Source organism: Mugil cephalus, chromosome 9 (genome assembly GCF_022458985.1).
Source record: "Mugil cephalus isolate CIBA_MC_2020 chromosome 9, CIBA_Mcephalus_1.1, whole genome shotgun sequence".
NCBI classification, from domain to species: Eukaryota; Metazoa; Chordata; class Actinopteri; order Mugiliformes; family Mugilidae; genus Mugil; species Mugil cephalus.
Window position 1 is genome coordinate 10,613,098 of NC_061778.1, and position 26,962 is coordinate 10,640,059.

The following is a 26,962-nucleotide window of genomic DNA, read 5'->3' on the forward strand; positions in this document are numbered from 1 at the left end:
TTATCTGAATAGCTTAATACTGAATGCAAAATTATGACAATAATGTATATTGATAAATAGCACTAGGCCCAGTTTAATATAGAACACACATACCAGGTAGGGGGTCCCTCCTTAATCTCTTATCAGTCTGGGGGTCCTTAGCCTTTGAAGACCCCTGAGCTAGTGTTTGCATGTTTACTCATTAAGCATCCAAACTTATCCGGTAACACACAAGCTGCTCAAATTGGATTTTATATAACAAAATAGAAGGCAAATAAAGTAAAGCAATTAAGTACTTTGGAGACTGACCTAGATAGCATGTAACAGTGCTGGCTGCCGTGCCCGCTGGTTGACAGTAATCGCGCTAATCCGCAGCTATATATTTTCTTTAGGTTTTGAGCTGATGTGAAATTAGCAGTAAAGACATTACCCTTTTTTGTGTTTAAGGAAGGTTTAGCGAATTAGTCAGCATAGTTTATCTGTGCGCGGCTCGTAATTAGAGAATCTGTTATTATGGCAGAGGAGCCGGAGACTGGAAATCCAATTTTAGGAGAGCAAGAGAAAAATTGACAAATCCAGACGCGACAAAAAAGAAGCAGAGCAATATCAAAACTGCGACGGTCTAAGGCCTTGAGCGGCTGCTGCTCCTAATGCTTTATAATTTCTCTCTGATTCAAGGACTTTCCACTCCCACATTCGATTGTTTCTGATTGTGCTCAAACAATAAGGTGCAGGTAAGCTTGAGTCAAAACGTAGCATCAATGGCTCTGCTTGGCACCTCTGGTTAACACATGCAATTTTTAATTTTTTTTTAAACAATAAGCATGAGGCTTTTTGTTCATTTTCATTCAGTTTTTGTCTTCGCTGAATGATTCATTAGAGTCTGAGATCGTTGGTATGGATCACAGGTAGCCTTGAGGGCATGAAAACAAGGTGATGAATCGCACGTCTGCCACAGCGCTGAGAGGAGAATGGGGAGGAGGCTCAAAGCCTGCGAACCCGTCCTTTCTTCTCTCATATCAGTTTGTTTTTCACAACCTCTCCACTATTCAAAAGGCTCCTACCCTCCATTCTCAGGCGTATTATCGGCATGTTTTTTTCATACTTTCTTTTTATACTCTCCCTTACTCTGTCAGTATTTCCCTGCAGTGCTTACTGTCTGTCACCGGCTCATTTCAAATCCCTCATCTGTTCCCTTTAGAGCCAGCCAGCAGAGATAGCACTGATAGTGCGCACATATTTCAAAAATAATGGCACGGATAAAAGCGTTGGCGGCTGAGGTGAAGATCTGAGAGTCCCACTGGACTCAAGGTTTACCTGATCACTGTTGATTTAGTTTTTAAATTTCAAATAGTTAAGGATTTAAATGGGATAAAGCTGATGAAAATGAACTCCTCAACAAATATAAACAGGGACGAGAACCTCATATGAATTAGGGCTCATCTCTCACGCAAAGAAAAAGAATAATTACTTTATATTATCCAGACAAATGACTCTTCCCAGCTCATGAACTTATCTTCTTCTGTGTGTCTGCCCTGAATTGCAAAACAGGGGAATGTGGACAAACTGCAGAAAAAATTTCATTTCACAGTCTATAAAAGGAAACGTTTCATATCCTTGAATGCGCCATTGTTACGATGACGACAGAAAGCGCGAAAAGGGATAAGTTTATTGTAAAGTGGTGACGCATGATATTTGCTGGCGACAGCACAGGGCTTACAGGTGGGATCCACTCTTCATCTCCCCGTGAGAATCACGCACTATCCCCACCTTTTCATTCTTTTTATTCTAGTGTCAGTGTTCTTCATGGCACAGACGACTGGGCGAAAAAAATTAAAACAAGAGAATGCAATGTGGTCCATTAGATATATTCTAGTGGAAGGAACACTCTGAAACAAAGAGTCAGTGGAGGGTGAAATACAGAAATGAAAAGAAAAAATGCTACAGTGTTCAGTAATGAGAAAGAAGCACAAATAGCATAACAGTTGTCAAGTGAATGTGGCTGACTGTAAGACATGATTTCCTCTACGGCCAATCATAACATGCCACCGTTAGGATAAAATAACAGGCTAATTCGTCTGTTTTACCCAAACAGGTGACTTGACATCACATTTCAGACCAGAACCGCTGTTGAAGTGGATGCACCAGAGCCCTTGAGGTGGCAGTCTATAGCAGTCAAGGTAGATCTTTTTCATTTGGCTGTAACCTTTAAAGCCCAGATAACAGGTCATTCCCTAATGTTCCTCTGGGCTGCAGCAGCAGATGAGTCTTTACCAGCAATTCCGTAAAATTTCATACAACGTTAGACAAACAAAATTTTGCACGGCTTTAAGTAACAACACAAAGATCTGCATAAATTGCGATTGCAATATGTCGCTGAGGCTCCTGTTGGAACTCGAGGGCGATTAAGTGAAAAGCATCTGTAAATGTGGCAAAGATGAGTGTAGTGAGCTCTGAGATCAGGCACTGTTTGTTTGCATGTAGAAAGATCTGCTATTCTGCACATGACTGGCAACAGGAGGCTCGCAGATGGATCCAGAACAACCAGACCGCATCTGCGAATATAATCAAAAAAGACAGGTGAGAAACAGAAGCAAGGATTGCTTTGAGAGATAAAAAAGAATTACCGCCTCAGTTCACCGAAATAGGAGCATTTATTGGAGACAACTGTTCAGTTCAAAGAATAAGACAGCAACCTTTTGAGACGTGTGCTGTTTTCATAAGAGTCCAAATCTGTCGGGAGAAAATTGTCCAAACAGAGGAGGAACTTTTATTTACTGAATCATGAGCGCTAATACATACATAGAAATTTGGGATGAAAACTGTATTTAAACAGGTGTGGATCATTCAACAGGATATTTATTCAAAGTACACTGTAGCCGCCTGTTGAAAGAACATCAGAGCCTCCGACTGACCCTCCCCTTGACCTAAATTCCACATAGCACCTATGAGTGGCTGTGGAGAAAAAAACAAGTCAATTTATTGATGCTCTGCTGGTGAGTTGAAAGCTTTGCATGCTGAAAAAGGAAGGATACCTCACATGATCACATCTCAATGGTAAACACACAACATCAAGTGAAGGTGCTTGTATGGCAAAGACTTCTGAAAATGTGACTGACTGAACTGGGAGTCCCATGAATATCTAACGACCTATTTATTTTGTTTTTTTGTTTGTTTGTTTTCACAGTTGATTTATATTTATGTTATCAGTGTATTACATGGCCTATTTTAACATGGTTCATTTATTTCCTTTTATAACCTTTTCTTACTGGATAAAGAGATTTTTTTACTTATTTTAAATACATTTTAATGTATTTTATTTATTCATTTTTGGCATGGAATCCCAGGGGTCCTCCTTGCCTCAAGCCATGTCTCTTTAACACCTTTAGTGTGTATATTGTTTGGACACGTGTGTGCTTGTGTATGTGTAGTGTGTATGCATGTGCGTGTGTATGCGTGCACGTGTATGTGTGAGTGTGTTGATTCTTTACAACCGTTTAACTATATAACTTGGATAAAACACAAAAGTGTTTCTGTTATGTAGTCCAGCTCCTGTTAGCACAATTCAACAGTGCTACCAGCTGCTGCCTCCAACGAAATCGCAGATTAATTAAGTGTTATCTGGGTTATTTATTTTTTTCCATTTTTATTTTCAAATGCCATATACTAGGAAATTCACAAAGTGAAGATTTTTACGCTCTTATATTAGAATATTTGAATGCATTCCTTTTCACTAGTGTACCGAATGAGTGTACAAAAATCAAGCAAAAGAGTTGGGACTATTACAGGCTGTGTTTATGTGGTGTTTAATCCATTACTCATACATTTTTTTTAATACTCATTTTCCCTTGGCTAAATTTGTACCTAATTAATATAGCAATGTTTGTGTGATCGGGATTTTCACCCTCACCCACATAACCAACAGGGAGAAGGACCAATCCTGGAGCGCTACGTCATAATCCAGCTGCTGAAAGTTCTGACGACATCATCATGCGACATGCCGGATAGAAACGAGCATATTAGCCGAAACACTTGTAAAGCTGCATGTTATTATTTAGGGAGTGGGTTAACGGGTCTCACATGTAGCAGTCAAGAAGTTAACTGTCAGTAGCTAAGTGGGTGCAGTATAACTCAAGTCTCTGTTCCACAAATTGATACCGCTGTAGGCTAAGTAACGGTAGCAGGTAGCTAAGAGCCATCGTATTCTTTAAACTACAACGGTTGGCTAACCGTTATTGTGAATTCGGTGTCGCTGCCGCTCGTTTCTGACAAAGGTATGAGTTATGGATACGGCGGTGGGGGAGGCAGAAGGGGTAGAAGAGGAGGTCGCGGGCACCGAGATGGCAGCAGAGAAAGATGGGACAGAGGAGGAGGAGGAGGAGGTTCGAGAGGACACAGTTCCGACTTTGATCAGGACCGAGGAGGTGGCGGTGGCGGTGGACAAAGGGACCGTCCACCTCCACACCTGAAGGGTCGTGAGATTGGTCTGTGGTACGCGAGATATGGAGCCGTGAGGAGGAAACAAGCTGACAGGAGATCGGTATGAGTTTGGACCCATACTCTTCCACAATGTCTTGTCTGTGTCACTGCATGTTGTCAGCCTCGTAGAAACGGGGACCTCGACCTCCGGCATGTACACTGCATTTCCAAAAGTATTCGCTCATCCATCCAAATAGCTGAATTCAGGTCTAGTGCAAATCTCTTCCGTGGCCACAGATGTGTAAAATCAAGCACATGCAGACTGCTTCTACAACATCTGTGAAAAATGAGTGGGGTCAGCGGATGCTCAGGCATAGTGCTCAGAGGTCTCAAACTGCAGAGTCAATCGCTACAGACCTCCAAACTTCATGTGGCCCTTCGGGATTAGCTCAAGAACAGTGTGTAGAGAGCTTCATGGAATGGATATAAAAGCCATACATCACCAAGTGCAATGCAAAGCGTCTGATGCTGTGGTGTAAATCACGCCGCCGCTGAACTCCAGACCAGTGGAGATTTTGTCTAGAGTGATGAATCACGTTTCTCGATCTGGCAATCTGATGTACCAAGCTGGGTTTAATGTTTGCCAGGATAACAGTACTTATTTGACTGCATTGCGCCAAGTGTGACGTTTGGTGGATTATGGTTTGGGGTTGCATTTCAGGAGCTGGCCTTGGCTCCTTAGTTCCAGTGGAATGAACCCTGAATTCTTCAGCATACTAAGAGATTTGACAATGCATGGACAATGCCATGCTCTCAACTTTGTGGGAAGTTTGGGGATGACCCTTTCCCCTTCCTGTTCTAACATGCCTGCACGCAAAACAAGGTCCATAAGCAAGGCCTACGCAGAGTCCTGACCTCAACCCGATAAAACACATTTTGGATGAGTTGGAGCAAAGACTGTGAGCCAGGCCTCCTCTTTTGGGCTTTTGGAAGAATGGTCAGAAATTCTCATAAACACATTCCTAAAACTTGTGTAAAGCCTTCCCAGAACAGTTGAAGCTCTCAAAGGGTGGGCCAATATTAAACCTTGTAGATCAAGAATGGGATGTCACTTGGGTTCATATGTGTGTGAAGCTATAGTGAATAGTTTTTTTTGACTATATGGTGTATATGACATACAGAAGGGACTTAAACATTACTCTTCACTAAGTTTTTTACTCGTATGATGTAGGTGGCAGCTGCAATGTGTGTGGAATTGGTTGATTTAATTTCTACAGAGGACAAAATCCTGCTCGAAGGTAGTATGCCACCCAGAGCCTGATGAACTTAGTTAATACACAGTTACATAGAGAATATTCACACTTTCCTTGAATGAATATTCAGTTATATTCATGAAACTGGATTATTTTAATGATGTATCCGAGGTATTCATTAATTCAGAAAACATAACCTGTGTTTCTTTTCATGGTGTCAAATGGACACACGAGGGTGAAAGTACTGGTTTCAACCTCAAAAGCAAACAAAACTTACTGATGTTGTGCAATTTAAAACTGAAACGTGAGCGGTGTGTATCGCTGATATGTGCATTTCACGGGTTTAGAAAAGTAATGGTGACATTCGGTGGACGTTTTCAGTGTTATAACGCTTAAACCCAGACAGTGTGCAGAGTTTAGTTACTGCAAGGTCAATGCTGAGCTTCACCTTGTCCGTTTATGTGTGCAGCGAGCCGTGGTCCAGATGGATGAGGCCAGAGAGCAGCACATTACCGAGCTGCTCAACTCTGTCCAGAATAACCAGCCTGGCCCAGAGAGAGACGGCAGGGGCGCAAGAGCTTCAACGTCCAGCAACAGCCAGACAGCTGCCGATAGTGGACACTGGTGAGAACAGCCTGCATTGCTTTTCCATTTTAAGGCTTGCACAGTGTAGTATTTAGCTTACAATGAGGAAAAGCTCGACAGAGTGAAATTTCTTGTATTGTCAGTTGATTTTCCCAGCTCTGACTGCTGGCAGCACAACTCTAATTAACATGTTCATGACCATCAGTTACTTTGACGGGGATTTGCCTGAGGACCACAAGTGGAAGGACGAGGACGAATCTGAGGGAGAGGAAGAAGAATTTAATTCAGGCCAAAAGAAAGCAACTCACAAATCACGACGGTAACGTTACATGAAAATGAGATGCAAAGGGAAAGGGATTGTTTTCTTTTCCAAAATTCAGTATTTGAGTGCTCTAGAATAAGCAGTATTGTTTGGTGATAAACTATATTGTGAGTAATTACAACATTTCATGTCCTTGTTTAGCGGCTTCTCTACAGCAGCAGTTGAAGATGAGCCTCCAGACACGTGGGACGAAGAAGATCAGGAGGTGGAGGAGAAAGAGAAACCGATGCACAAAGACAAGGATCTGGAGTTCTTAGTTCAGGAAGTAGTCAGAGACAGGTCACTGGATGACTACTTGAAGACAAACCTGCAGGGCAAGAAATCAGATCTAAAATACAAAGAAATGCTGGTAAGTGGTGAGCATAAAGTTTGATGTGTACGGCATGGAAGTTAAATTTATTTATTTATTTTGTCTTCAAAATTAGTCTTTAAAATATTGGTTTGCGTAACTTTGTTGCTATTTTGAGTACTCTGGGATTTACAGATTAATAGATGCTTTTTTTACCTAAAATTTTTGCAAAGCCAGACTACACAATAAGACATTTACTGAATTTCCAAGCCACTGTGCCAATTAACACATTTTTGGTGCTTATAGTAGAAAATATGGGTGTAAAACTGTAACTTAAAGTGACTTTCTGATGTTGGTTTTATTTATTTTACTCATTGTTTTGGTTTCAGACATTCAGGGAAAAACTACCATCCTTTGGGAAAAAAGAGGCAAGTTTTGATTCCATATTCTTTTAAAGCAAATACTTATGTCCATACCAATCACTCCATTTCTACTTAGATTTAATTTTTTTTTTTTTTAATTTGAATTGTTTTTTATCACCCTTCACATCTTCATTATCTCCTAATCCTTCCACTGTTCCACTTCCATCATTCCACAGGAGCTGGTAGAGCTGATCAACTCCAGCCGTGTCCTAGTGGTGAGTGGGGAGACCGGATGTGGAAAGACCACTCAGGTCACTCAGTTCATCCTGGATGACTACATCAATAGAGGCATGGGCTCACTGTGCCGGGTGGTCTGCACGCAGCCACGTCGCATCAGCGCCATCTCGGTACGTACTGGTGTGGGATTGTATGTAGTTGTTGTTGTTGTTGTGATAGATATGGTTGCTAAGCTGTGTAATATTAAGTTAAAGCGTGCCATGCCAGTGATATTGTTGCTTTCTCTCAGGTTGCAGAGCGTGTTGCAGCAGAGAGGGCGGAAAGTGTAGGGAACGGAAATTCTTGTGGTTACCAAATCAGACTGCAGAGGTAAGGAGGTCTTTTTTAAATATATGCTGATGCATAAAATTAAAGAACTGTGCGGTAGTTTGGTCAAGATCACTGTATGTTCAATTGGCACTGAGAAACTGTGTCACATCAGTTATGATCCACACAGAGCCACAAGAACATTTACTTGAGAAATTAACGATCCTCTTCTTTAACAGAAATGCATCTTGGAAACTCAAATCTTTGTTTAGATACTTCTACTGGAGTATCCATAAACAAAGAAAATTGTGTTCCACAGAAAGACAATCCAAAATATGTCAGCGTAATGCTCAAAAAAGCTGCATATATGAAACTAACTGTAAGTCATCCTCCTTCCTTCGCAATAACCCGAAGCAGTTTGGAGGATTCATCATCCACAATGAAAAAAATCTGTTAAAAATCAAATTTCAGCATTAAAGATGCAAAACTGTTGTCTAGAATGTCGCACACTTGTGTTCAGAAATAATTAAAAAATACAGAAAAATGTCCACCACGTCAATAATCCATTAATTAGGTAAATTCCATTGCCTACCACGAATACATTTCAAATGTCCATCTTTTGAAGAGCTGTGAGGTGACATTAGTGCCTGCCTTCAATACACTCTCCAACAAGGAGATACCACACCAATGGTAATCCTTGTCTGTCCTCATCATCGATGGCATTCTTGTCATCTTGTCAACTTTTGAACCTAGAGTTCTTATATTTTTAGAGCATTGTTAGATTTTCTTCAGCTCTTGCAAATCTGTCGTTGTCGGTTGATTTATGGCCCACTTCAAACCTTACTTTAACATCCATCCTGGGAAATCAGATCGCACCAGGAACACATTTAAGGATGCATCTGAGTGATCCGATCTCAGACCACATTTGACTGCGTTCCTGTGATAGTATGAACACACAATGAGTCACATTAAAAAGCACCTACTCAGCAGTGGAGCTTTTGTCTAAGCATCGTTTACCTCATTTATTAAGAAAAAAACACACACCCAACCGCTATAATGATTGCCTGAGAAGGAAAAACTATTCATTAGTAATGACAGCTTGCTAAAATAACAGCAGGGGTGAGATCAATAAATGTATATGTACTTAATGCACGTGAGAAAGAAACTTCACAGTTGTTCCAAAATACGCATCAGTTCACCATCACGCACATACAACAAACAGATGTTCGTGATTCTGACACAGTGGTAGAGATCTGTCAGAGACAGCAGCTGTTACAATACTCTACTGCGCCCCAGATGATGTCTGCGTTTATTTGCATATAGAGTGTTAACCTGAGATTTGATTTCGGCGCTGGCAGGGGACACGTGTGGAGATGCATTTTAATGGTGGGACCACTGGTGCTTAAAGCTGGCCCCTTGCCTTCAGATTGCCGCGGTTGGGTGGTTAATGCAAGGTTTGATGGGTACTTTGGTGCATCAGTAGCCCGCTAGGAAATTTCTCCACATACTAGATTTAGAATACTGCAGATTACAGAGAGATGTATTGTCTTTACTGGCATTGCGTGAAATGTTTTGGCAAGGACTTGAATTATATGTTCATTTATTATTAAAACTCCCACACTCCAGCTTTAACACTGTTACAGCTATCTGGGCGATGAGTCACAATTGGTTAGGTTGTTAGAAAGGTTATTGGTGCTATCAAAGATATTGTTTTCCATGACTTTTCCTTTCCTAATCTGATTTCTGCTCTGGCGATACTGTAAACAGAGTTGGAGAAAGCAACAGAGCAATTGCAGCTTAGACTAAAGTTGATTAGAGTGCGACTGATTTGGACATGTTAAACTGAGATTTAGTCCTGATTAGCATAGAATGCCATGTTACAGCTACATTGCATGTAACACAAAATAGATACATAGTTTAACAGACTCAGGCATTTTAAATGTACCTTGTAAAATTATGCAGCACAAATTCAGATTTAACGTAAAGTGTGCATGTCTGATGTGTATTACTGCAAAACCACTATCCAATTTTATCATGAAAGGGTGTTTGTTGAGAGAAGGCTTAAATTGAGATGGGAAATACACTGGATGAGTGCAAACTACAGGAAATTGTTTTTGAAGAACAGTCGATGCAGGGATTAGGAGATGGGAATACTGGTCTGAGCAAGAGATGAGCAAAGCTGTGGCAGTAGCCACTTTAGTGCTGTGCAGCCTGAGTGAGCGGAGAGTTTCAGGAGATGAGAGGGTGCACCAATCGAAAATAAATTATATACAATGGAGTGAAGAGTATGTGGGAGATAGAGACACACGCAGTAAGAGGGGCGGGAAAAAGGCAAGGCAGGCGTAATATGAAGGAAGACTGATGCAGGGGATTAGAAGTAAAAAAGATGGGCAGAAAATTATTACTCTCAGAGAAATGGGGAAGATAACATGGTGCATGACTGCGAATTTCAGACCATTTTCTAAAGGTTTTCATGTCAAGCTGTCGTTTTCTTTTCATGACGGTACTATAGTTATAATTCATAGCGCTCCGTGGAGGGAAAACAATATCTAAAGTAATGTTTTCTATCAAAGAGGTTGACAGTTTAGAAAGACATCTCTTTGAGCTTTATTTCTAACGACGGCGCTGTCGCTGCCTGATGTTACTGTCACCTGATCGCAGACCAAAGATGATGAGATTTATGAGATTTCATAAATATAATGGAGAACACCACCAGTAATTATAATTTTTTTATCGTTTTATGGGCTAACGTAGCCTGTGGTGGTCTCTGGACTCTGCTGCCTTTCTGCGCTCTTAGGTAACTGGACCTCCTCAGTATGCACAAGCAGGTTGAGTTGCAGCCCAGGTTAAAGCAAGTTATACGGCCTTAAAGGCAGTCTGAGGCACGGCTCATTGCGTAGAAAGAGATGCAGAGAAGCCCAGAAGCCCTATTTGCTTTGAGCTACGTCAGAAGCTTAATAGGGCCTCCTGGCCTACCGTAACCTTGTCCTTCTGTAGTTTATGTTGCTAGACAATACGTTATATTTATGATGTCTTTGTTATGCGTCTCACGGCTGTCGGTGGTTCATAATATTCTTTCAGCAGTCCAGCTGACGGAGTTTGTTTCGCTACTTTGGTTGTTTTCATTGTGCGTTGAAACTGATTCTGAATTCTCCTTAGATGGCCTGTGTGCTTCATAAAAAAATAATTTCTTTTTGAAATGCCATACTTGCATCAATTATACAACACAACCTTTTAATGAAGCTCAGTTGTCAGCGAGATGTGTTTTTCATGGTATTTCTGCTTCATTTAATTTTAAAATAAACGAGAAGCAATTTTATGATTCATTGTGTGTGTGTGTGTGTGTGTGTGTGTGTGTGTGTATATATATATTTACCTCCGACTAATAGTTAGGTGAAGCATGATATGAAGCTGTTGTGAAGACCTTTTACAGGCAGTAACATTACTTTAATGGAGTTAATTGATCAGCAACATTTCACTGCTCACTGGTATTTCCATATCTGGCCTACTGCGCACAGATTTTAGGTAACGCATATAGAAGTAATCTAGCCTTTATACATTCCTCGATAAAAAGCGGGATCGGGATAATCAGTAGTGGAGGATATTTGGATCGTACAAACCCTCTGTTTCTGAAATCACATGCCATGAAGCTGACGATTTAATCAACTGCAAAACTGTATTAATAATGTTCATGGCAAGGAATCAAACTTTACCAGGCAACTTGCAAAAACTATAAGGTGACAGAGAAGGTTATAGTTTAACTTCAAAATACAGTATAACTGTAATATATAACAGCTATAGATATAACTATTATTTGTTAAAAATGAGGGTGACTAATTATTCTTTTATATACTATTGTATGATGTATATTAAATCCATTTCTTATTAATATATGTTTATGTGTGTGTGCGTCTGTAATCAACTGTTGTATATTTATAGTGGTAATATACATTTTTATAGCTGTTATTTGTTATATTTACTGTAATGAAGCTGATTGACAATGTATATAGTATAATTATATACTGTAGGCGTATATTGGTGCAGGTGAGTGATTATATTTCAATGCATTTTGTATATTAAATCCGTTCATTATATATACGTATATATATATATACATGTATGCAATATGTCAGTGAATCATAGGGTAATAAGGGGCTTGCAGTTAATAAGTTTATACTTCTACCTACTCCTTTTTAAACTGATCTTTGTATATTCTTTTCTTTTTTCCTTCTACTTTGTTCTAATTTATTTTGTTCGAAATAAATAATATCGCAAAGAAAATCAAAGGGACATTATCTGAGAGAATAGAGACTTATTTTGGTGACCTTTGTTTTCTCATTACATTCATCACAATTTGTGTCATTTGACAAATGTAAAGTATTTTTTTTTTCTTATTTCTCTCTTCTCCTGTTTCACAGCCGGTTACCACGGAGACAAGGTTCAATCCTGTACTGTACAACGGGCATTATTCTACAGTGGCTTCGCTCGGATACGTGAGTCTGCTCCCATCCCCGCTTTCTTATCTTCATCACAACGTTTAAATGCGTCTCCTCTCTGCTTCTCGTCCCCGTGTCTGTCCTTCTTTTTCGTCCCGATTGATTTGCGGTCGGCTCCGCAGTTTGTGGAAGATTCATTAGTATGTGTCCCCATTCTCGTAGACAGAAAAATGAAGACACACGCACACACACACGCGCGCCCGGCTTATGTTGACTCATCCCTGCATGCTCGCTGGCATTCTGAGTGTCTTCAGAAAAAGCAAAGACTAAGTGAGAGTGCCAGCTTCGCCTTGTTGACTGGCTACATGCGCTTTCAGAGTTGGCACGACTCTGGTTAGTCATTTGTGGGCTACAGTAGTCTGACAAAATGCTCTAACTTTTTGGCATTGGGGTCGATTTACACAGCCGCCGGCTCACAAGTTGACAATCTGCTCGGAAGGCTGCTATGTTAAACACCTTTTATAATTAGATCTAAACATCTAATATATATCTAACATATATAATATATGTTAAGTAGTTAAGATTAGTTCTTATTATAGAAAGAGCAGAAAAAGGGTTTTGCCGAATATTCTAATTTGTGACAAATCTGTGAAATGGTTGAATATGGTCCATCAAAAACAACAGACTTATGGTTAAATAATTATAATATAATATATAATATAATAATTAAGTTTTTTAGAACATACGCTGATCAGGCATAACATTATGACCACCTTCCTAATATTGTGTAGGTCTCCCTTGTTCCTTAACCACCAGTCAGTGCTCATAATGTTTTGCCTGACAGATGTATACTTTCACCTTAAATAACCCGTGCAATTGTCCCTTCTCTGTTTTTTGCCAGGTTGTTGTCCAGTATCAGTCACCTGGTGTTGGACGAGATTCACGAGAGGAACCTCCAGTCGGACGTCTTGCTGATCATTGTGAAGAACTTACTCCGCCTCCGAGATGACCTCAAGGTCGTCCTGATGAGCGCCACGCTCAACGCGGAGAAGTTTTCCAGATATTTCGGTGCGCAACACCACACCCCACAGCCTCGCCACATCTTTGCTGTTCCACAAAAATGCTTCCTCTACCTCATCTGCCCCTTTGCTTGTGTCGTCCTCTATCTAGACAACTGCCCGATGATCCACATCCCGGGTTTGACGTTCCCTGTGGAAGAGTTTCTACTTGAGGATATCGTAGAGATGATCAGGTACAACCGCACTACTCTTAAAAAAGACAGTCAGCGTGCACATGTACAAAAACTGGAACGACAGCGTCTCTTATATAAACCACATACGGTGTGCCCTCGGCCAGGTATCGTCCCCCGAACCAGGATCGTCGTCCCTCGTGGAAGAGAGGCTTTTGGCAGGGACGCCACTCCAGACCTGAGAAGGAGGAGAAGGAGGCTGAATACAAGGAGAGCTGGCCTTGTTACGCGCGCACATTGCAGGGCAGGTGAGCTGGTGTGAGCGGCGCCGTTGTTATGTTGGCGGAACAGCTGCCAGGTTGTGTTATTAAAGTGGGAAGCGGGAGGATTCTGGGCTTTGTGACGCTCACATTTTTAAATAAATAACTGTCAAGTTGAGCACAGCATGAAGGGTAAATGCAGAGTGTTGTCTTGTTCTGAAAACAGTTAATAGAGTAGGATGAATTATTTGCAGCAAATGACAGTCTGCTTGTTTTGGCATCTAAACTCTTATTATTATCATATTTATTATTATTATCATTATCTCTTAAGACTGTAGTTCAGAACTTTAACATATTAGTATCCTCTTGATAAGATATATATTGTTTTCCAATACTGTTTATTAGAGATCGACTGATATGGATTGTTAGGGCTGATACCGCTGATTTTTCTGAGCTGATTTGTAGCCTGGTACGGCTTTTTCTCCCGTAATTTACATGACAAAAAAGACACAATAATAACAAATGTTACAAGTCTCAATTTAACCAAAAACGTAAACATTTATTGAACTAAAAGTATACTTAACGCCCTTATGCATACAAAATATGCAGTTAAAAAGAAGCAGAGCACAAGCAGCTTCCAGCTGCACACACTCTGTTAGTGTGGGAGGGGCAATGTATGGGCTGCACTGGTTCGCACAGGGCTGCCTGTGGATGCGTGTGTCTGTAAATCTTGCCGGGGAAAAAAAAATATATGTACCGGCGAACGCACCTGCGTATCAGCCAATGCCGATACAAGTAAAAGAAAACTTCCACTACTATATATATATACAGCCCTTGCAGACATAACAGAGTTGTGATACCTCAAGCAGCAAATAAGGGAACAGCATAAACGCTTTTCCTGTTGTGTTAACGGGTGGGAGACGGTGGGTTTTTATTGATCGTCCCTGTGTTATCTTTCACAGATACTCTGACAACACTATTGAGGCCCTGGAGATGTTAGACGGTGATGAGAAGATCGATCTGGAGCTGATCCTGGCACTGATCCGTTATATTGTGCTCAATGAAGAGGTGAGTGTTTCCTTATATTTGTGGCTCAGTGCAGGCGCCTGAGACTGGCAAAATTCTTCTGTCTTAAATACGACATTTTTCAAAGAAGAAATGCTTAATTAATCTCAGGAAATTGCAGATTAAAAATTGTAATTTTCAAGTAAGTGTTATGATCATAAGCTCGGAGTGCTTCTGTTACCGGAACTTGTCTTGGAAGAGTTCAAAATCATTTAAAAATCTCTGAACATTTTAATCACTGAAAGAGCAGCGGCCCATGTGGGACATGGTATGCGATCAGATGAAAGTTAATGACGCTGACAAAAGGAGCGAAGTACAGTGCATTCGAAGGTAGAGCAGATGGAAGGATCAAGAGGGCCAGCTTCCAAACGCAGAGTGTCATCAGATCAGAGAAAATAACACCGATTCTGGCAGCAGATCTGTGCTAATGACTGATCGAACAGATGCTCTCCCGCCGCACGTTCATTCGCTCTTTTCCCTTTCCAGTTCTCGTTAAGTGTCGTCTTTACGTCGGCTTTATTTCATTGCTCTGTTCAGAGCTAAATCTAAGTTCCATCAGTAGGTACAGTAAGCCTTTGCAGCATCCTTTTTGGATTTTCAGCTAACCAACAGTTTCCATGTAGCCTAGTGTCAATAAGTGCAGCCTGAACAATAGAACGCGGTATCATAAACAACACTGTGCAGTGCAGACTGTTGTCACTAATGAGACCAAAATGAGCCAGAATTGAGGGAAGAAAAATAATACTGGCACATGTTCTCTCTCGCCGGCTTGTATATTTCCAAGAGAAGTGGAACTAGTTTAACTTATTTGCGGTATTTCGTCTCAATTTTGTCAAAAACGTACACAAGGGAGTAAGAAGAGAGGGGGGGGGACAGGCGTGGAATGAGGAGTGACTAACGCAGACAGACAGAATAATTATCCTTTGCCATACGGAGCCGTATCTCCATCAGTCACGGCCGCACCGAGCCGGTCGGGCCAGCTGATTCACCGTGGCATTGTCAAACGGCTGAGAGGGAACAGGCTGATTTCCCCGTGACGGCGTTCTGAACCGGGGGGGTTATGGGCCGTCTGCCAGGCTTTTGGCTGTGATGATTGGTTAATTATGTTGCCGGGGTCTGTGATTAGACACCTAGGGAGTTGACATGCAGGCATTAATGAGTGCCTGCTGGGTGCAGCTATGGATGTGGGTGGTATGGTGTGCGCGCTGCTAAATAGTAGGCCAGCGGTACAAAAACTTACTGCAGTGTTACTTAATTTTCACTTAGAAGCGACGAGAGCCTCCTTCTGTGCGTAACGATGCAGTTCTGTCAGGTTGAGACGAGGCACGCTGCCTGCGCCTCTCTCCTCCTCCCTCCTTCACACACACACACACACACACGTACAGAAACATTAACACACATACGCAGTCCCATGTGGCTACCAGTGGTTGAGCTCTGGTAATAATAATTAGCTTTAATTAAAAGGCAAGGGCGCTCAAGGCCCAGGAGCTTCTTTTTCTGTCTGAACCTCACATCCCAGTCATTTCTCTCAGGAAATGAATAACTCGGTTCTTTTTAAAGCGCGCGTTATATTATAACGGCTTAATTTTATCCCGAGACTAATTTTTTGTTTAAATTTAGGTCTTTGACACGGCGAAATACATCTTCCAGAAACTTTGGCTCAGGCTTTTAAACTTTAAAGCTTCCTAATTATTAGTCTTGAGTTGGCATCCGCGTCTTTGAAATTATTACCGAAGACGGATTTAGCTCATTTGTTTTTGACCTGCTTGTTGCACGCAGATTTAAGAAACTTAAACTGCCGCGGGTGTCGTTGCGCAAGCTTGTCTGCATATAAACGGGAGCCTTCGCATTTGTTTAAGAGATTGATCACGTACTTCTTGACACATCTCGACGTGCCCTCTGGCTCGCCGAAATGTATTTAGCAGTTCTTATTAAAAATTGGCATAAAAGTCCTAGTTCACTGGATTTAGTTTACTTTGATTAGATGATTCAAAATCACAAAATGGGGATGAAATTAAGCATTATTCAGTTTGGATGATATTTTATTTACATGCATCTTTTAAATGTCATAGTCTGTGTGAGTCTTAGCACCTTAGTTTGCCGCCGATTGGCTATAGTATGAATCAAACAGTACCTTGATAGTTTACATTTGCATGTATGTTCTGTATAGAACATACTATATAGATGTCTGCTTTGGTAATGGACGATAAATTTACAAATCGGTCTGGTTTCTTTTAACATGGTATAATTTCTCCTTCTGAATACGTGGTGCAGGAGCCGAGGGCTGCCGCACATCAAGCGGTCAGCTGCCTGCAGCCACTGGCAAGCGGTTAAATGTGCAGAGAATTGCTCACGTTGGAATAAGTCTGTCATGCTGGTCTAATTGGTTTTCATTTTCTTTTGCTGCTGTGAGAGAACCAAGTCTATCCCTGCTGTGTTAATGTGAAGCAGAGGCTGCCCCGTAGTGGAAAGATGTATTTGTCATAATGATGTTGGCAGGAAGTGTCAGTGCCTTGTGTATCTGTGTGTGTGTGTGTGTGTGTGTGGCTGAATGTGGAGGTTGGGAGCTGAGGACAGGGCGTCTCTGTCTGCCCAAGTTCTCCAAGGACACGAGCACTTTGTTCAGTTTACTTCGTTGTGGTTTAAAGGCTGTCTGATACTGTCGGCGTATTACTTGCTGGCACCATCTAGACACCGTCGTTTCTTTAGCCAATACTACATAATTTACCAGAGATGCTGTGTGTTTTTATATTTATAGTGTAGATATTTCTTAGGACGTGTGTATGGGCAGATTTTTGTCTCTGTGTGTTGTTCTGTCATCCTGAATTCCTTCTACGGAGGAACAACAAAGGTGCATCTGCTCTTATCTTTTCTTCCTTCTGACGCCCCGCTGGGTTTGTGTCTCTCAGCCGCGTTCTTATTTTCGCATCTTTTGACAGGAAGGAGCAGTCTTAGTCTTCCTGCCTGGCTGGGACAACATCAGCGGTCTCAATGACCTGCTCATGGCTCAGCAGATGTTCCGATCAGGTACGCGAAGCACACGAGTTACTTGCAAGTTGGCGTAAAGTGAAATATGTTATTATTCACCAAACTCTTTTCTGATTCCACTCAAATAATTTCAGTTGGATTATTATTCCCACAGTTGGTTTGTGCCTTATTGTGCAAAAGATGGTTGTGCAGAGTTTAACGATGGGCAGAAGATTCCTTCTGTTCACCTCAACTCCAATTAATTACAAGTATAGTTTAATAAGCTAATTCTGATCCAATATACAACTTACACAGGTGTGCAGAGCTAAAACAGTTGTTTGTGTGAATTTTAACATTTATATCCTTTTATAATTTACTGACCAAGTAATTTCAGCAGAATAGTTGTAAATTTAAAGCCTTCAGCTCACATGTATTGATTACATACCTTACCTGGATCCTTTTTGAAGCCATTCAGCATATTTATTATTTAAATACAGGTGAATTATGAAATTTCCAATCACTGCAAATCAAGCTCGATTAGATGCTTTTCATTCGGAGAGATTCGGAGCATCAAATGTAATGTATTCACGCTCTGTATGCAGATATAGTTTCTTATTAGGCGACAGGACTTAACTAAACACGTAATGTTGACGGCTTACTACATGCTCCATAAGCTGCTTGTCGTTATGTAAGAAATAATTGTGCGGCCTCACGCTCCAGTGTCTTATTGGCAACTGTTGCTTTGTTTGAGATTTTCTCTTGTGTCCTATTGTGTTTCAGACCGGTTTGTTATCATCCCTTTGCACTCTCTCATGCCTACCGTTAACCAAACACAGGTCAGGACTGTTCTGTTTATTTTCTCCTTGTCTGTTCCTCTGTCGACAGATTGTACCGTTTTATCCCACTTTTACTGCTGTAAAAATCCAGCCTCATCTCTCTTCTCTCGCTCAGGTGTTCAAAAGGCCCCCTCCTGGAGTTAGAAAGATTGTGATTGCTACAAATATAGCGGAGACCAGGTGTGTATGCACAGTGCACCATGTGTGGATACGTGCGGATTAGTTTGTCGCATTCAGTCATGCGTTTATGTTTTTTGTTTTTTCTTTTTTTCTTAATGTATGAATGTAATGCTGATTTCTCAGCCATTAACATGTATTTTTTCAATCTGATCACAAGTCCTGTCATATTGGAAAACTCTCTCGACAGGCAGTTTGCTAATGCATGCACAGAGCCCCACACTCGCGCAAACAGAGCATATTAAGAAGCCGTCTCCCCCTCTGCACCTCCCTCGCATCACTCCTCTAAATATAGTCTCTAAACTCACCAAAGGGCTACACTTTATTTTCTACTTCTGAATGATTGTGTAAGAGTCTTAACCGAGCTCCCCTGCTTTGAAGTTTTTTTGCGCGTTGTTTCATCTTAATTCTCTCTCTTTCTCCTCCGCTGTGTCTCTTCCTCGTAGCATCACCATAGACGACGTCGTTTACGTGATAGATGGAGGGAAGATTAAGGAGACGCACTTTGACACCAACAACAACATCAGCACCATGACGGCCGAGTGGGTTAGCTTGGCCAACGCCAAACAGAGGAAAGGACGCGCTGGCAGGTTTGTGTGTTCGCCTGCACAAGGGTTATTTGTAGGTTAATTCGTAATGAGAAACCACTTTGTATGGAAGCCTCCGGGTTTTCAGTCCTTCCATTCGTCAGCCGAGCTCTCCGTCAGTCTTCCCTATCGACACAGTCCTTCCTTCTTTCATATCTAGAATCTCTGAGAAAGGCAAAGTGTAGTCACTCCCAGGTTTATTCCAGTCTTGTGACTCGAGACGTCTGCTCTGTTCGATAGCTCTGACATCAAAGTGCAGCAAGCCCCAATTAGCAGGAGCTGCTTACTGTGTGCAGTCTCATCCCACTGGTTTTAAATTAAGCCCTTGTCACAGGACTGGTATAACATGTAACCATTTTCCCCTCTCTCTTCTCCCACTCTCTTATCTGCGTACGTTCAGAGTGCGTCCCGGGAAGTGCTATCACCTGTACAACGGTCTCAGGGCCAGCCTGCTGGACGCCTATCAGTTACCTGAAATTATGAGGACGCCGCTGGAGGAGCTCTGCTTGCAGATCAAGGTAGCGAATACGGAGAGAAAGGGAAGGGGTGGGGGGGGGGCGCACAGTGACGGAGACAGACAACTAGGTGTTGGTTTGGGAGTTGAGATGAGGATAGGATCAGCGGTGAATGAGTTTGGTTAGTGTAGGGGGGGAAACGAGGACAGCGCTGCTGTTTTTGGTCTTGTGCTGAATTACAGCCTCTCCTGCTTAATGAGAACTAGGGATGAGCATCCTGGGCTGACTCATGCCCCTTGCTCTCCCGCTCTTTCTCTCTCTTTTTACCCACAATATAATAATTCCTCTTCTGGGCCTTGTTCTCTCACATGAGCGTCAGTTTTTTTTTGCTTTCGCTGCTTAATACACCCCCCCTCCACCACCACCACCAACACCACCCCTCCTCCCTTTCATTTTTTTTATTATTTTTTTTTTTAATCCTCATACTCCACTCAAACGTATTTTAACCAATGCTAATGGAACATTAAGCCAAAGTTCACTTAGATCTAGCGTTTGCATTGATTGTTCTCACCGGTGGCTTTGTGTGTTTCAGCGCGTGTCTTCCACCCAGCTCAGCAGAATGGTGTCGAATATGTGTGTAGTATGGTTTTTGCAGCTAGGGGATGAGAGGCGGGCTAATGCATCAGACCGTCCTTAAAGTGAGAGAAACACTGACAGCATGCTAACCCTGAGCTGACTCTCTAATGTACAAACACTCCAGCATCACCCCTATTAGTCAGACGTAGAGATGCGGTCGCTTCTTTACTCGTACAGATTGCCGCAGGTAGACGTTGAGGGTGTATTTAAATGTCTCTCTCTCTTTGATGTGGAAGTGAATACGCATTTAGTAAATGTGGATATTCACAGTATCGGCTCTTATCATGACATTTTTTTTTCTTGGCCCAGCACTTAGAGAGGCATGTTAATGCGGTTATCTCTTAATGGCTCTCGTAAGGGGCATTATTATGAAACAGGTGTAGAAGACACATAAATCTGACTGCACTGAGGGGATTTTAATGTAAAAAAAAAAAGTTTTTTGCTGTTTTTTAACTGAAGTGTAATGTGATTTAAACTCTCCAGATACTGAAGCTTGGGTTTATTGGTCAGTTCTTGGAGAAGGCTTTGGACCCTCCCACTGAAAAGGCTGTCAACCTTGCCATCAAGAACCTCACTGACCTGGTAAGAAAGAGTAACGGTTGGAAACATTTTTAAGACCAAAACTGTTTAGTCTATAGAATATTTAGAATGGTCTAAAATTCACCTGAAATTATCAGTTCTCAAATCCTCACAACCAAAAAGTTAAGTTTTCTACAGGTCACCAAGTGAATTAACAGTCGTTTCACCTTTCAGTGAAGTTCTCCTAAAATCCACAGACTATTTCATGACCTGAGCATGTGGTTTCCGGGTATCCTGTCTCAAACCATTATCTTTTTTAAAGGAATTTCAAGGAGGTTGTTTTTTGGAGCACCAGATGCTAAATAACTGAGTGCCAAAAGTAAAATCTGTTCTTCCTACAAGTGTTAAGAACTAAACAGGGTAGAGGTTCATACTAACAAGGTTTAAAACCAATAGAAATCTATAATCCGAAACAGCAGCATTTGTTACTTAAAGGAAATATTTGTGAAGCCCTTTAAAAAGCCTGGTTCATTACTGCCTTTATCAGACAAGCTCGCTGTGTGGGAGATTAGAAGTATGTTCTTTTCTGATGAACACTGTGACCGTCTCTCACTAGAACGCTCTGGACCGCTCTGAGAATCTGACAGCGCTGGGCGTCCACCTGGCCCGTCTGCCCGTGGAGCCCCACATCGGCAAACTCATCCTGTTCGGAGCCCTGTTGGGCTGCCTCGACCCCGTGCTCACCATTGCTGCTTCACTCAGCTTCAAAGACCCTTTCTTCATACCACTGGTGGGTCGGCGAGTTCACAGACATGAAAGCTTACGTCTGCAGCCACGTGCGCGCCCGCCCGCGAGCACGCACTTCAGTACACTTCTCTATCTTTTGCCTTTCTAAAATTGCAAAACAGACTTTAAAGAAATGTTCTTGAACGCACCTGTCCCTCTCAGGGTAAAGAGAAGATGGCAGACATGAGGAGAAGGACCCTGTCTAGAAACTCCAAGAGTGACCACCTCACTATTGTCAATGCCTTCAAGGTAAAAAAAAAATAATAATAATTGTTCTGTCACGTCTGAATTTTCTTTCATCTCGGTTTGTTGTATGAGTTGAACCTGTCAAATAATCGTGCATTGACTGGCCAGGGCTGGGAGGAAGCAAAGCAACGTGGGGCCAGGTATGAGAGGGAGTTCTGCTGGGACAACTTCCTGTCTGCAAACACACTCCAGGTGAGTCAGGCTTATTTCAAGTGCTCTACACTGAAGTGCTTTTAGGGGGAAAAAGTAAGGGTAGTCCATGATTATATTATGAGATTGACTTCTGTCTGGCCAATTAAGGGCATCCTTTTTTTAGATGTAATTTGTTTTTTATCATTCAGATGCTGCACAATATGAAGGGTCAGTTTGCTGAACATCTCATGCATGCCGGCTTCGTCAGCAGCAGAGACCCCAAAGATCCCAAATCCAATGTCAACTCAGGTAACTAAGAGGTTCTGTTTCTTTAACCGCGGCAGTGGAGCGGAAACACGATGCGACGTGTGCCATGTAAATGCAGCGGCGTTGATTCGTCCTTTCTTCTCTCCCGCAGACAATGAGAAGTTAATCAAGGCCGTGATTGTCGCCGGTCTCTACCCAAAGGTCGCCATGATCAGACCGTCTCACAGCAAAAAGAGGCCCGGGTGAGTGCGCTAATTTAAAAGAGGGAGATGACAGACGGGAAAGGGCTGCACATCACAAGGCAGAGAGGTGCACATTCTGTCATTCTTATTAATCTCCAGACAGAAAAATGGCCTTCGCTCTCTGGCCATATCTCATCAGACCTCTCTTTTAAGAGTTGTGTAAGGGGTCCTGTGACAGTTACCTGAGGCTGTGAAGAGAGCGTTTTAGGAAAATGGTCAAAGGCACCTTTGCAGCTGAAGATGAATCCAGTCATCATAAAACTGCCCTAAGGCAGCTGTCACAGGCATCGGCTGCGACCTGCAAAAGACAGACGCACGCACCGGGGGCACAGACACTCTCTGACGGCACAGCCTTCACTTTTGTTTGTCTTTCTCCGTGACAGCTTTAGACCCGGGTCCGCAGTGAATTGCGGGTCCTTTCCTCTGCATAAATAATTCTTAAAAGTCAGAAGTCGAAAACTAGCTGTAAAAGTTTGAGTTTACGCGCCGCAGCTCTGCAGTTTTTAATGAAGTCTTTGCTTGTTTTTTTTTTGTTTGGTTGATAACGTCAGAGAGCTGTCTGGTGCAAGCAGCCCGTTCTCTGCAGTCGATTCTGTCTGGCTGACACGCAGGATTTTGAAACGCTGTCACTTTCGTGCTAGAGTTGATTCGCAGACTGCCTCGTGGTTTTTCTAAGGTCTCGTCTTTGCATATAATGGGAGGAGGCTTTGTAATAGCAAGTCACGAGCACTTGATGGGCTGTTTCTAGAAGCTCTCTGCATTAGCTTCGCAACGTTTTGTCTTCTGCTGTGTTGGAATATTCACAGAACTGGGCGCACAGTACATCGCAAGATCACAAGAATATATAAAACACACAATTCTGGCCTAAAAGATTTGTCATTATGGTAATTTACTCAGCATCCGTTTTTTTTTTTTCAGGTTCGTTTTAAAAGTTAGCAGAGAAACAGAAACATGCTAAAGGTTTGCTCACAATGAACCATTAAAGAATCATCAAAGTTCATATCTACATTAGCTGCTGTACCCGAGTCACTTAACTATACAGATTCAGGGAGATGTGCTAATACCAGCTAACCTAGCTATTAGTCTTAAGCAGAGTTTTGGCATAAGTTTTGTCATTAGAAGTCAATTAAAAGTCATTAGTCGATGTCATTTCCAGCCAAGGTTCCTGGATATGAAGGGTTAACTTCCACATTTCTTGTTTTGTGTGAGCAAACGACAAAAGCCGAGATTTTTTGTGTTAGATAAGTTGGTTTGGTGTCAGTTACTTTTAAAAGTGTTTCAACCGAGATGTCTTTCTTGCCTTGGGAAGAAAATTCCCAAGAGCCCAGCGCTTCCTCTCGTCTTCTTGCAAGGTTTCGAGATAATGACGCCAACAGTGACTGTGCCTTTTGCTTTTATTAAACGATTAAACGCATTTTTACTGGCATCCCTGAGCCCGTGTAACATCTCATCTTCCTCAGGGTCAAGGTTTACACCCAGGCGGACGGGAAGGTGTGCATCCACCCGAAATCCGTGAACGCCGAAGAGACGGAGTTCAACTACACGTGGCTCATTTACCACCTCAAGATGAGAACAAGCAGTGTGAGTAAGCGTTATGTTGTGGCGCGTTCTCCCGCTGCTGCACGAAACGTCGTGTGTTTTCGAAGGCCGCCGCCGTGCATCTTTGTGCTCGTGTCCCTCTGAAGGGTGCGAGCGAGTGGGAAGGAGGGCCGCTGGTTAAAGGTTGGCGGGGGTGTCGCACCAGCTTTGCACTTGATGAATATTTGATTAAAACACTGCCTTTCAACTCCCTCTCAAAGGCTCTTGTTCTTCAAAGCTTCCAAACACAATATAAGAGATGGTGGTGGGGGGGGGGGGGGTGGAGGGGCAAAACGGTCAATGCAGTTTCCTCTTTCTTCCTCTTTATTTTTTTTTGTTGTTGCTCCTCTTCACACTCCCATTCGCCCCTCCCTTCCATCTTTCCGTCTTTGTTCTTTCTGTACCGTCTCTTTTTGTCAGTGTTTCCGTTCGGCAGAAAAACACCTTTCATGTCTCCTGATTGCCGCCTATGGCTTCTCTCACACTTTGCCGCCTTTGTCTTTAAGAGCGTTTTGCTGTGTTTCTCCGCCGCTGTTACCGACGTCCAGTGTATTCTTCCTACCTCGTGGCGTATAAGCGGTTTCGTGCGCAGTGACGTTCGTTCGTGTCTGTGAAAGGAAGGTATTCTGAGAGCTCAAGACTGCCAAGGTCATCGGTTTAGTTAGAGAAAGGGAAGCAGAAGATCAGAGCTGTTGAGAGTGGGGGGGGGGGGAGGTCAGTAGCTAGGGATGACGTTACACTTTATCTTCTCTGACGCATTCGCCTTGGTGGTTCATTAAATTACACATTCATGGGGTAAATGCAGTCGTGCCTGCTCTCTCCTTCGTTTTATTTCCCTTGCCTCCTGCCCACTCCCTCCACCTTTCTTCGCCTGCCTGACGCTAATTTCCAACTTTTCCATCTGTTACCTACAAAGAATAATAAATATCTTTTGTTCAACCTGTCAGCTGCCTGCGTGCAGCCTGTAACGGTTTACCTTAGAGCCTTAGAGGAGTTTTTGTTTTGTGCATACAATACGTTTAGTCTCCTGTCTATTTAATGTCTGATATATTCAGAATATTGAAGAAGAAGGAAAAAAAAACACCTTCTCATTTTGGGTGCCATTAGTAAGGCTGCTCTATATGAGCAGCTGTCAGTTAAGCTCTTAGAAGAAAAAAGGATGATGAAGAGTGTAACACATTAGCGAGATGCGCAGTCGGGGCAAGATGACATTTCTCCTCACACTGGAGGCACATTTCAAACTCACGCGGCCTCTCTTCACTAATAGGACACTTTAAGCCCACGCCACAGAATAGCTGTCAGCGCCGTGTGTCATAACGATGCCGCTCCCTGTCGCTGAACGTGCAAATGTGTTTGTTGCTGTGTGCGTGAGTAGCATATCTCTCTTTCTCTCTCTTTCTGAACTGCCCTCAGATCTTTCTGTACGACTGCACCGAGGTGTCCCCGTTCTCGCTGCTCTTCTTTGGGGGAGACATCACCATCCAGAAGGACGAGGGCCAGGAGACCATCGCGGTGGACCAGTGGATTGTCTTCAGGTCCCCAGCGCGCATCGCCCACCTTGTTAAGGTAAGCTCGCTACAAATAATCTGCACAGATTCTTTTCTCCTCTAGGAGAAAGCTTCGCAAATTGTAAACCATCTTGGGCGATGCGTCCAACCGACTCCATGACACGCTGGTCAGACATTAGCACCAGACTGGTTACACCACGATGCTCTACAGAGCGCCACAGGAAGTCATTCCTGCCTGTGTCATGTTCACTTTCTTTTCAATTACTTGTACATATTGTATTTCTTTATATATTTATATATATATATATATATATATATATATTGGGCTCTGGACTCACCGTGTGCAATAATTTCCCACTGTGCAATATCCCATATTCAATGTTATTATAGAGCAACAACTCAGAACACATGGTCACTTATACTTGTACATATTTTTTATATTGTTTACATTGATTCGTGTATTATTATTTTTATAATTGCCTACTTATTCTTACATAATCGTATCGCTTACATTGCTCTTTGTTCTGAACACTGGTATACTTTAACGAAGAGTAATTTCCCCTCGGGACTTATAAAGTAATCCTGAGTCTTTATTAATTTATTTTAACCAATCCTGCTCTCTCGTCGCCTCCACAGAGTTTAAAGAAAGAGCTGGACTCTCTGCTGCAGGACAAGATCCGCAATCCGGCTCCCGTGGACTGGCAGAACCTTCAGTCCAAAGACTGCGCTGTCATCACAGCCATCATAGACCTCATCACTACCCAGGAGAAGCCCACGGGCGGCGGCAAGGGCTACGGCAGGACGTGGGCGCCGGCCCCGAGAGGACAGCATATGCACTTCAACGACGACGACGAGGACGATGACGATGATTAGAAGTGGCGAGGGGTTCGGTCGGCTATGAAGATCCTCTGAAGCGACTGGTTGCGTACTTGGACACAGGGGTTAGTTGGAATATTTATTCTAACCGGCAGGTCACTGGAGGCCAAAGTACTGAAAAGTGTCCCGCACTTGAATAACTTTTTTTTTTTTTTTTTTTTTTGTTATGTTTGCCTGTCTGGTTATTATTTTGCAAGGACCATCTCTGAATACACTCAGTAGCGGTTTTGTTAAGTTTCACTGTAGCTTTTAAAAAGAAGATGTACCATCATCATGCTAAGCTTCGTCCACCTTATGAGGCTGAGATTTAGCAAAACAAATAAATAAATAAATAAAAAGCAATAATATTACCAGCTTCATGATGGGAGAACACAATTTGTTCTGAGCTTTGAGACATCACCTAGTTAACGTTTGCTGTTGCACAGCCCTGATACGACAGCTGCTGGAT

The 26,962-nt window shown here is 42.3% G+C and overlaps 1 protein-coding gene across 1 annotated transcript; it reads left to right on the forward strand.

The window, feature by feature from the left end:
* Nucleotides 1–3,965: 3,965 nt before the first annotated feature.
* Nucleotides 3,966–26,850, forward strand: dhx36 (DEAH (Asp-Glu-Ala-His) box polypeptide 36). The gene is made up of 26 exons (XM_047593523.1): nucleotides 3,966–4,519; nucleotides 6,121–6,275; nucleotides 6,442–6,555; nucleotides 6,700–6,907; nucleotides 7,237–7,275; nucleotides 7,446–7,616; nucleotides 7,736–7,815; nucleotides 12,171–12,245; nucleotides 13,090–13,256; nucleotides 13,359–13,440; nucleotides 13,545–13,685; nucleotides 14,600–14,705; nucleotides 17,642–17,729; nucleotides 18,450–18,505; nucleotides 18,621–18,685; nucleotides 19,129–19,272; nucleotides 19,670–19,787; nucleotides 20,844–20,942; nucleotides 21,496–21,669; nucleotides 21,828–21,914; nucleotides 22,020–22,103; nucleotides 22,253–22,352; nucleotides 22,462–22,552; nucleotides 24,013–24,133; nucleotides 25,544–25,696; nucleotides 26,275–26,850. The coding sequence occupies exons 1-26, from the start codon at nucleotides 4,256–4,258 to the stop codon at nucleotides 26,509–26,511; spliced, it is 3,219 nt and encodes a 1,072-aa protein (XP_047449479.1). The 5' UTR covers nucleotides 3,966–4,255; the 3' UTR covers nucleotides 26,512–26,850.
* Nucleotides 26,851–26,962: the final 112 nt, after the last annotated feature.